Here is an 11,502-nt window from a genome sequence, read left to right as displayed (position 1 = left end):
CGGGAGATATGTCAAATTGTTGCGACAACGTCTTCACTTGAGTAGACATGCCTAGAAATACCTTGTAGAGTCCCAGAGACCTGTGTGACCTGTAGTCCGATGCGGATACCGCTCTAGAGTTAAATTTTGCATTAAAAATAACAGAGGAAAAGCACGTCAGTGATCCCGAGTTTGATTCTAATGGGGTTGGGCAGGACAGAAGAAGTGATACCCAGAACAATAAACCACCCAGTGAAAATGGAAAAACGCTGTGAACAAAATGAGGTGAGGCAAGTGGGACCCTGCAATAAAATCTTGCAGCGTGGAATGCTGCTGTTCAGGACTGCAGCCAGGGGACGGTGTAGTTTAGCAACATGTGAAGGGCCAAAGCCTCCCTACACCGGCTGTGGAGTAGGGAATCTATGGTTGGTTTCCAGAGTTCCATGGGAAGAAGGACTGATTCTTAAGCCACTCTGAAAATTGCAGCTCTGTGACAGGAAACAGGGGGTCTCCTGACAACTCTCAGTATCCTTAACAGACTACAGCTCCCAGGATTCTTTGGGGGAAGCCATAGCTTTTGGTTCCCACTGGTGTCTGTCAATAAAAGCTTTTCTCCCAATGTAAATAAGAGCAGGGAGGAGGGTTTGTTGTCAGGATCACAGCCAGAAGGGGAAGGATACACACACACAAACACACACACATATATACCAGAGCTTGGCAGTTATTTTTTTGAACTACAACTCCCATCAGCCCAATCCAGTGGCCATGCTGGGTGGGGCTGATGGGAGTTGTAATTTAAAAAAGTAACCGCCAAGCTCTGATATATACACAGAGTCTTCTAAATTATTGCTGTGTGAAATCATTTAAATATTGGAGCTCGGATCTGAGTTCAAATCCTCACCTTAGCCACAAATCAAGTGCAAGGCCTTGAGCAAGTCTCATCCCACCCTCGGTTTCGGTAGATTACAAAGCAAGGCATCTACACAGGGCTGTTTTCAAAATACACACACATTGCAGAAATTTCAGTACCGTTTTGGCTGACACTAATTCTTACTCATGACTGAGTAATACCACTGCGTAATTCAGGTCCAGGCAAAAGCCAAGTTTTCAAAGAGAAAATAAGATTCTTTGACCTGCCAGAGTTGCTGTTTTTCCCTCTCCACAGATGGGTTTCTGATCATTGCAAAAGTACAGGCTCCCTCTGGTGCTCAATGTTGCAACTGAGGAAGGGGACAGTTCTTGCATGCCCAGGTTTTTACTGAAAGCATTTCTGCATCAGCAGTTTATTGCACAAGGAACACACATTTGTCGCTCATGTAATGTTCCTTCAAGGCTGCACGGCTGTCGTTGATTTTTCTTGCATGCTGTCCTGAAATCAGGATAGGACAGAGGGTGGTGCATTAATGTTTTAATAAACTTTTAAATTAATTAACTAACTAACAACACTGATGTACCCCTTGACTGCAACAAAACCTCAAAATGGTTTACAAAGTAAATAAATAAAACATTAGAATTATCAATAAAAGATGGGGGGAGGAAAGACATCTAAAAACACTTGAAAACTAACTAAAATTAAGAATGAGCTAAATGTACTGCCTTCAAGTCGATTCCGACTTATGGCGACCCTATTCCACCCAGGGTGTAGTCGTCCAAGATCTCAGGGGGTCTTAGACCCTTTGCTTCTTTGAGAACAGGGTCCCAGCAGGTCCCTATGTCTCCAGCATCCTATGAGCCAATTAGCACGAAAAGAGAGTATGTTAGCCACTGAGAAGAGTCTTCTAACATGCTTCCTTGTCCTTTCTTGCTGTTTGGAGCCAATCAGAGTGAAAGGAGCTGAGTCAGCCACTGAGAAGACTCTTCTCAGTAGCTAACACCCTACTTCATTGTTTTTTTACCAGGTCTGGTGTGGGGAGTCTTTGGCCCTCCAGATGTTGCTGAACTACAACTCCCATCAACCCCAGCAAGTGTGGCCAATGGTCAGGAGATGATAGGAGTTGTAGTTCAGCAACATCTGGAGGGCCAAAGGTTTCCCCTTCCCTTGAGGTTCGCCAGCTGGAGCCAGGTGCAAGATAGTGCCAGGGAGAAAAAAAGGAATAGGGTGCCTCTGAATTATGGATGGGCACAAAATTAATTTCAGTTTGCATTTAAAGATGAATTTATCAGATTTGCACTTTTGAGAACCGAAACATGGCAATTCTTCCAAATTCGCAATTCTCCAAATTTCATGGTGCAGTTCTCCAACCAAGCAATGTTTGCAAAAATGCATATATTAGAGGAAAGTGAGTGTAAAAATATGATATTGGTGAAAATAACATACAAAACTGCATTATATTAGGAGAAATTGCTTGCAAAAATGTGTAGAGTGGTCCAAATGGTGCATTTAAGAAATGTTCATTTGGAGAAACACTAAATTGATGAAGAATTTTCATAAGTATTTTTTAAAAGAAAAATGGCACATTCCTGCAGAAATGTGGAGAATAGAATGTAAGATTGTAGAAATGAGAAGCTGAGAAAACTGAAATGGACAGATCCATCCCTACTCTGAACACATATCCATGCCTACTCAGCCTATAATCAAGGTCATAAATCCTGTCACACAGAAATCCATTCCTGGTTTCCCTTCCCCAAGCCTTATTTTTCAGCAACATAATGGTGGGGTTTTTTGGGGGGAGGGGGGAGCAGGGAAGAAGTATTTCAATCGTTGCTTTGCTAGGCAATCCTTGCCAATATATTGCAAAATCCCCCCCAAGATCTGCCACTACATCCCATTCTATCTTCTGCCCACCCATGGTCTACCTTACTGTGAGTGGTAGTGGTTCTTCGGCAAAGTGGCTCCCATGCTTTCCCCCACCCCAACCATTTGAAAATTGCTGAGGGTTTTGGCGGACCACGCAATGATTTTTATACAATGTAAAGCACTGTCCTAGATGCTGTTAATTTTTAATTGTATCTTCGTTGCTTCTTTTATGGCTTACGTATTGTAGTTTATTGTAGGCCATAGAATTCAAATTGCAACATGATAAAGCATAATTAAAGAAGACATTAAAATGCAGTTAAAAATCAACAGGAATATTTTGTGCGATGGATGGGCCATCTCCTGTCTTCCACCACAAATCCGCAGACGTGCCTGTGGACCACGTGGTCCACTGGTGGTCCGTGGAGCACAATTTAGGAACCCCTGCAATAGGATTTCTGACATTTATAGGATTGCCTTGTTAATGAGCTTTATTTTCAGCTCAAAGATTGGAGCTGCCTTGCAGAGGTTGTTACATTTCTATGTATACCACACACCTGACCCCCATACATTTAAAGCACATGGTTTCCAACCCCCAAAATCCTGGGAACTGTCGCTTACCCTTCTTAGTGCTATAGTTCCCAGAACCCTTAACAAACTACAGTTCCCAGGATTCTTTAAGGGACAGCCACGTGCTTTCAATATATGGTATGCACGGATCCCCAGTTAGATGCAATTGATGGAACCGACACGAGCTCTGCCCGCGGTATTTCTGCCTGCCTTGCAACTGGTTAACAAACCAGAGGGGTGGGGAGCTGGAGAGAGAGAAGAAGAATAAATCCCCAGTAAATGTTTATTTTTTGCCTCCCACCTAACGTCAGCAAAAAGGGAGACGAGGAGGCATAGTCCTCGCCCCAGTGAGGGCGGAAGCGCCGAGAAGCCGTCGCAGCCCTTGGGCCAATCCGTGATGTCCGTTCGGCTTCTGCCCACAGCCAAGATGGCGCCCGGCCGGGGTCTCTGCCGCGAAAAATGGGGGCGTGACCAGCGGGCCTTTCGGCGGGAAGCGAAGATGGCGGCGGTTGCCGTGGAAGTGACCGGGCTTGAGAAGCCTCCGCAGACCGAGAAGCAGCGAGGAGGAGACCCTGCCGCCTCTTCCTCCACGGGGGACGGCCATTATGAGTTGCCCTGGTGAGGAATATAAAAGCCTCCGCAAAGAGGGGCGCAGGGGGGACCCTAATTTTGTTGGGAATATGGGACTGTATTGTAGGGTTGCCATATTGCCCGGTTACCCGGGCTTTACCCGGATTCCTTCCATGCCACCCGGCGCCCGCTTAGCCCGGATTAGGTGGCCCGGATTCTCAGCTTTAATTTGAAAAAACAATTAAGTTTCTAGGTGGTCCTGTTCTCGAGATATACATCAAAACGTCAGCCGCCCCCCGACTGTTAAATCTTTTTTTTTTAACAAATCTGCCCTGCATTGCTATGACGGGAACATTTCGGCGGGGGAGAGATGATGTTGCCAGCAGTGGACCAATGCGGTGTGGTGTAGTGGTTAGAGAGTCGGGCGAGACCAGGGTTCAAGTCCCAACTCTGCCGTGAAGCTCGCTGGGTGACTTTGGGCCAGGCGCCGCCTCTCAGCCTAGCCTACCTTGCAGGGTTGTCGTGAGGATACAATCGGGAGGCGGAGGAGGAACACCGCCTTGGGCTCCTTGGAGGGAATGTAATAATAAGAAGAATTAGAATGGCTTGAATGTAAAGGTGGCTGGCGTGGTATTGCTTTGCGGGGCGTCATTTGTGTGAGGTTTTGGGGGGCATAAAATGGTTGGAGCAGCATTGGTTGGTGGGGTGTGTGTGAAACTAGAGCTGTAACTTTGGGGGGCCTAAAAGTGGCTGGAGGGACCATTGTTCAAAACAGGTGGGGGGTATTGCTGGGGGGGGCTTCAGGTGCGGGTTGGGGAGTATCAACTTTTTGGGAGCAGCATTGCTTAGTGGGGGGAACTAGGACTCACTTTGGGGACCTATAATAATAATAATTATTATTATTATAATATCTGGAGGGCTTTAAGGGTAGTGACTGAAGAGGGTGCTGTATGTTATGGTTTTACTTGTATGCTCTTAAACTGGGTTGCAGTATTTTAAGTGTATGTCTAATTGGTTTTAATTCTGTTGTAATGCTGATTTTTATATGTTTTATATGTTTATATGTCCTTAATGATACATACTTACTTTTATCTGGAAGCCGCCTTGAGTTCCAGTTTGGAAAAAGGGCAGGGTACAAATTAAGTTAATATCATCATCATCATCTTTATTTTTACCCCGCCCTTTTCCCAAAGCTGGAACTCAGGGCAGCTTACAAATAAAAACGAATTCATATAATAAAAACATACAAAAACCTGCATTTAAAATTGAATTAAACTATATACGACATTAAAACATTTAAAACATACACTTAAAATGGTTAAAAACAGTTTCAAGATAGTGCAATTAAGGCAGTAACAATACCGTACACCTCTTAAACACTATCCTTAAACATCTTCTATTCCAAAGGCCTGTCGGAATGGCTTTGGGGGATGTGGGGCATTGCTTTGGGGGGGGGGGACAGGAAACGGTTGGAGCTGCATGGCTTGGGGGAAAGCTAGGATAGTAACTTTGGAGACAAATTGGCTGGAGGGGGCATTGCCCTGGGACTGTAAGGTTTACTTTCGGGGTGTATACGTGGCTTGAAGGGAGACATAAGGTGTGGTTTGGGAAGAAACTGATTGAAGCAGTTGGGGGGGCTAGGAGTGTAAAATGGGCTGGAGGGGCCATTGCTTTGGGGCTCCACAGCTTTCTTTGGAGGGCCTTTATGAGACTTTGGTTGGTGCCACTTAGAGGAGGAGGCATGGACTAACCTTGGGGACATAAAATAGCTAGAGGGGTATTGCTTTTGCGGGGGCATACATTGTGGCTCGTGGAGCATCAGGCTGGCTGGAGCAGCATTTCTTACAGGGAGTTAGGACTGCAACTTTGGGGACTTAAATTGCTTGGAGGAGCCATTGCTTTGGGGGCTATAAGGCTTGCTTTGGGGTGCGTATGTGGCTGGGTGGGGTTGCTTTGGGGGGAACATAATGCATGCCTCGGGAAGCATCAAACTGGTTGAAGCAGCATTGTTTGGGGGTGGCTAGGATTGTTAACCTAGGAGGCATCAAGGAGGCATTGCTTTTGGGGTGGGGGAGTAAGATTGTGACTGTTGGGGGCCTAGTGCAAGTAACTCATTAGGCCAGGGGTTCCAAAACTGGCCTGCGAGCATCACCTGCGTGTCTGCATGAAATGTTCACATAGCTAATCAATTGTATTTAAATTGCTTCTATTATATTTTACGGTGTTACAGTTTGAATTCTACAGACTGTGAATTGTAGTACAACAAAATACAATATAAGCAACGAAAGGAGCAACACAAGTACAATGTCAAAGCACGCAGGCCCCGCGCATAGCACACTGCAATTGCTACGAGAGGTCAGCCAAGGTCATCAGCAGTTCTTAAGTGGTCCGTGGGTGGAAAGGTTTGGGAGCTACTGCATGAGAGGAAGAGCACTGAGGGTGCTGAAAACATACGGGGTTCCTAGCTCTCTTGGTGTGTGTGTGTGTGTGTGTGTTCATTAAGTTCTATTGAAAATGGGTTGAGGGCCCCACTGATGAACTGTTGGGGGAGATGTTTGTAGGAGCCTCTGTGTCCATGGGAAAATGTGCATATAGACACCATGTGTGTGTGTGTACTGCCCTCAAGTCAATTCTGACTTATGGCGACCCTATGAATAGGGTTTTCATGAGGCTGAGAGGCAGTGACTGGCCCAGGGTCACCCAGTGAGCTTCATGGCTATGTGGGGATTCGAACCCTGGTTTCCCAGGTTGTAGTCCAACACCTTAACCACTACACCACACTGGCTCTCTATAGACACCATAAGATTGTGAAATGCATATTTATTGTGCCTTAGTATGGGGTAACTTCTCTAGACTGCTCACTCATTATGCCCTCAGAAATAGAGTAAAAAACATGCATGCTGTGGGATGGAGTGCAAGTGATTTGTATTTGTTGTAAATTCATAAGCTGATGAGCAACGTGCTTGCACTTTTAGAAATGAGAGTGTACATGTCCCTGTGCACACTGCGCTTGGAAGGCTACAGGAAAAAATGGCATCCATGAAGCTAGTCCAAACAACTGACACCCTATCTTTAATTCATCCTAAGCAAAAAAGCCCTTTTTCCTTTAAGAGACTCACTAAACATTCAGTTTAAGTCTTCCTCCCCACCCTCCTCAGTTGGATTTGTTGTCTTCTGGTCTTTTATGCAAGGAAGAGGCTTAATGTTTCTGATGCCTTTTTGGACACAGGGTCGAAAAATACAGGCCTGTGAAGCTCTCCGAAATAGTTGGGAATGAAGACACCGTGAGCAGACTGGAGGTACGAGATGTAGGAAAGATATCGCTTTATGTTTCCATGAGCGAATTTATTCAGGAATGCCATTTACGCCCACCTTGTAAATAAAGCATCCAAAGTTGCTAGCCTTTAGGGTTTTGGGTGTTTATTTTTACTAACCTGCTGGGCACTGGCAGATGAGGGAATACCTGGCTCAGGGTTGGGAAATCTTTGGGTCTCCAGCTGTTACTGGACTCCGATTCTCATCACCCTTGACTATTGGCCATGCTGGCTGGGGCTGATGGGAGTTAGAGTCCAACATCCTCTGGAGGGCCACATTTCAGTAAGCAGTTTGCTACTAAGGAAAGACTGCTTCTCTCTCCTGGCCTCTGTCTTGGCCCAAAGTGGTGCATTTGGAAACACTGTGTGTGTATGAGTGAGTGAGTGAGTGCATTCCTGCATTGAGCAGGGGGTTGGACTTGATGGCCTTATAGGCCCCTTCCAACTCTACTATTCTATGATTCTATGAAGTGAGGGGGAGGGAGGGAGAGAGAATAGGATAAGTTGGAAAGACGAGGCAGAGCGATGAGCTAATTTTACTGAAGCAGTAAATAGACTACTGCTTAATGCTGATTCTGGCCATTGGTTCATTCTTGCTCAGGTGTGGAGAACTGTTGGCCTTCCAAATGTTGTTGGACTACAAATCCCATCATCCATGGCCATGCTTGCTGGGGCTGATGGGAGTTGTAGTTCAGCACCATATAAAGGGCCAAAGGCCCCCCACCTGTGTTTTAGCTCCGATTGTCTGCGCTGATGGTCAGTGGCTCTCTAGGGTTTCACACAGGGCTTTTTCCAACACCTAGCTGGAGATGCTGAAGATTAAAACTGGGACCTTCTGCATGCAAAGCAGGTGCTCTACCACTGAGCTGCACCCTTTCCTCAGAGTTAAAGCCTATGTAACCATAGCGGTAGTCTGGCTCAATTTGGAGGGTTGGAGAACATGCTGAGGGCTTTCCCGTGCTCTTTCGTTGCCGAACCCAGTTGAAGTGCGTGAAGAAATCTTTTTGTGCCTTAAAGGTGATGGTATATGAAAAGGGTGAGCTGAATTCTAGGTAACAAGGTGCAGAGATGCAGGGTGATTGGATTACAGCTTTTATGGCACAGTAGCATCAAGGCCAAAATGTGCTGAATCGATGATAAATTTACCCTGCAAAATGAGGCATAGAGTTGGCATATGAGACTGGCATGCGTGCGGGCTGTCTCTCTGTCTCATACCCAGAAACCCCGGAGGAAAGAGTGGTAGGGTGAGTAGCAGCAACCAGGGCTGTGGAGTCGGAAGCAATTTACCGACTCAGGCTTCAAAATATTAATATTGATTTATTAATATTAATAAATGAATATACATTTACCATTTATGAAGGAGTCAGAGTCGGACAGTAGAAAAATGGAGTTGGAGTTGAAGGTTTGACGTACTGACTCCACAGCCCTGGCAGCAACAACAGCAAGGTCCTGAAGGAAGAACAGAGACACGAATGAGGCAGAAGCAGTAGTGGCTGACTCGGAGCAGCAGTGAGTGCTGTGGAGGTACAGCAGTAGTGAGACAAGAGAAGGCTGCTGTTAGAGATTTAGCGGGAGGCAAGGACTTGTGACTCTTAACTCTGCAAAGATTATGCGACTTCTAGGGTTAGAAGCATGTTTCCTCTCTTTTTCACAGATTTAAGCACCCCCCTTTTCTCTCTTTCCCTCCCCAGGTCTTTGCAAGGGAAGGAAATGTTCCAAACATTATTATTGCAGTGAGTATGGATGACATCAGTTTGGTCTTCCTGTTCGGTGAATGTCTAATTACAAAGCTGAGTAGGACCTAAAAATAGAACCATTGTGTTGTATGCAACATTAATCCTCCTCTGACTAGAACTTACGTGGATGCAGGCAGGATCATTCAGACCATGGTATTCCTGATCTCTACGTATGGATGTGAAAGTTGGACAGTGAAAAAGGCGGATAAGAGAAAAATCAACTCCTTTGAAATGTGGTGTTGGAGGAGAGCTTTGCGCATACCATGGACTGCGAAAAAGACAAATAATTGGGTGTTAGAACAAATTAAAGCAGAACTATCACTAGAAGCTAAAATGATGAAACTGAGGTTATCGTACTTTGGACACATCATGAGAAGACATGATTCCCTAGAAAAGACAATAAAGCTGGGGAAAACAGAAGGGAGTAGATAAAGAGGAAGACCAAACAAGAGATGGATTGATTCCATAAAGGAAACCACAGAGCTGAACTTACAAGCTCTGAACAGGGTGGTTTATAACAGATGCTCTTGGAGGTCACTGATTCATAGGGTTGCCATAAGTCGTAATCGACTTGAAGGCACATAACAACAACAGCTGGATCACAGCATACTCAAACTTTCAAAATCTAATTTATGTTTTGTTTTAAAGTCATCCTGTCTTATAACTGGGACTTTACAAGGCGGCTTACAGCCAATGGTGATTTTGTGAAATGGGTTCTGGGCGTCCAAGACTGCTGGTGGAGAGTTAGGGCCTTCTCTCAGTCCCACCAACGAAAACAGCTAGGTTGGTGGGGACCAGGGAGAGGGCATTTTCAGTGGCGGCCCCCACTCTCTGGAACTCCCTCCCGTACGTATTCCGCAAAGCCTTGAAGACCTGGCTCTTCAGACAGGCCTTTGGGACTTACGGGGAGGGTTAAATTTTTACGACGAATAGCCTACTACTCTGTACTGGAATTGTTTTATTGTTTTATTGTTATATTGTATTTTATGTGTATTTTATTGTGCTGCATTTACCGCAACTGATTTGTACGTCGCCTAGAGTGGCCATCGGCCAGATAGACGACACATAAATTAAATTATTGTTATTATTATTATCTCTACAGCAGTCAATAATCAAAATGCCACCTGTGGGGCATTGTTGGATTAAATAGCTATATCTTGCATCCTGTTCTCTCTGATGGGAATGCATAGGCCTGTACCCAGCTGTCCACATGCGTAGATCATCTACCGATGTCCTCCTCTCTGTTGGAGGTTAGGCAGGTTGATACCTAAGGAGAGGGCATTTTTTGGCAGTGAAACCCCAATGCCCTCCCCAGAAAGGCTTGTTACTATGCTTTAGGTGCTAAGGGAAAACCTTTTTATTTATCAGATGTATACCCAGCTCTTCCTTTCAAAGGTTGCCCAGGGGAGCAAACCAAAGTTATACAACACTAAAAGCATATTTAAAAACATCTTAAAAACAATTACAATACAGAGACAAACTAGGATAAGATATCTACTTGAAAGGCCTGTTGAAAGAGGAAGGTCTTCAGTAGGTACCGAAAAGGCAACACAGAACCAAAGTGTCAAGTATTTTTATGCGATGCTGACCCTTATTGTTTCATTGTTGTGTTTTATGTTAAGCTTGTAAGCCCCACCCTGGATGCTTCTATGAAGGGTGATGATATAAAAACATTTTAAATAATAATTTGAATTTCAAAAGGTCGGTCTGTTTCTAACGGTTAGACGGTGTGAGAGAGAGTATTGGCTAAGCCTTTGGGCAATCTTCTTTTTGCATTGGAAGGGTCCTCCAGGAACCGGGAAAACAACCAGCATCCTCTGTCTGGCTCGTGCGCTTCTGGGGCCTGCATTGAAAGAAGCTGTTCTGGAGCTGAATGCATCCAACGACAGGCAGGTCGAAAGTATTCCGGGGGGGAACTGGGTTGGGTTCTGGTGCTGGCAGAGTGCAGGGGAGGTGCCTTTCTGAAGCCCCCAACCACCATTTCTATGTCCTACTTTCCATCCCACAAAAGTGTTCAGGCTCTGTGTGTGTGTGCTTGTGTAATTCTGACATAATTTCCCTCCTGCATCCTACATCTCTGCATGCTCAAAGCGCCATGCAAAGGTCTTTGGGATTTCAGAACAAACCCTGCAGTAGACCCATTTGCACCTTGACAGGCTGTACCTTCCTTGGTTGTAAAAAAATCTGAGGGCTGTGTCCAGGGTGGTCCGTGCACGCCTAGAACAGACTTCCATTTGTGTGACAGAACTCCCCCTTCTTCTCCCTTCAGTGCACCCTCCAAATCTCCAGTGGGGTTTGAGAACCCTCCAGAGCACATTTAAGGGGAAGCTCTGTTGTTCAGGCGGATGTCTGCTCACTTGATGAATGCAACACTGAGAATATTCAGGCACTAGAATTCTGCGGTAGAAGCCAGTGCTGTGGGCTACGCATTTCTGGAAAGCCAGTATCTTCAGGGGAAAGCTTCAGAGGAGGAGGGGTGGGGGATCAGGCAACTCTGAATCGGCCCTTCCTGATCTTTTGTTGAACGGTAGCTTTTCTGGACTGAAAACTCAAAAGGCAATTGCCCTTTTTTCATTCCTTGTCTCGTTTTTTAAATAAG

At 45.4% G+C, this 11,502-nt stretch overlaps 1 protein-coding gene across 1 annotated transcript in view; it reads left to right on the top strand.

The window, feature by feature from the left end:
- The first annotated feature begins 3,603 nt into the window (after positions 1-3,603).
- The window catches only part of RFC2 (replication factor C subunit 2), a 21,933-nt gene continuing 14,034 nt past the window's right edge, over positions 3,604-11,502 (top strand). Inside the window, exons 1-4 of the mRNA XM_061604596.1 lie at positions 3,604-3,901; positions 7,083-7,152; positions 8,859-8,900; positions 10,686-10,792. Of these exons, the coding sequence (XP_061460580.1) occupies positions 3,681-3,901; positions 7,083-7,152; positions 8,859-8,900; positions 10,686-10,792 (440 nt within the window). The 5' untranslated portion in view covers positions 3,604-3,680. The remainder of the gene's footprint in view (positions 3,902-7,082; positions 7,153-8,858; positions 8,901-10,685; positions 10,793-11,502) is intronic.

The sequence above is a fragment of the Rhineura floridana genome, chromosome 21 (assembly GCF_030035675.1).
Source record: "Rhineura floridana isolate rRhiFlo1 chromosome 21, rRhiFlo1.hap2, whole genome shotgun sequence".
Lineage (NCBI taxonomy): Eukaryota > Metazoa > Chordata > Lepidosauria > Squamata > Rhineuridae > Rhineura > Rhineura floridana.
Note: the sequence above shows the minus strand (reverse complement) of the source record. Positions and strands in the feature narration are given on the sequence as shown.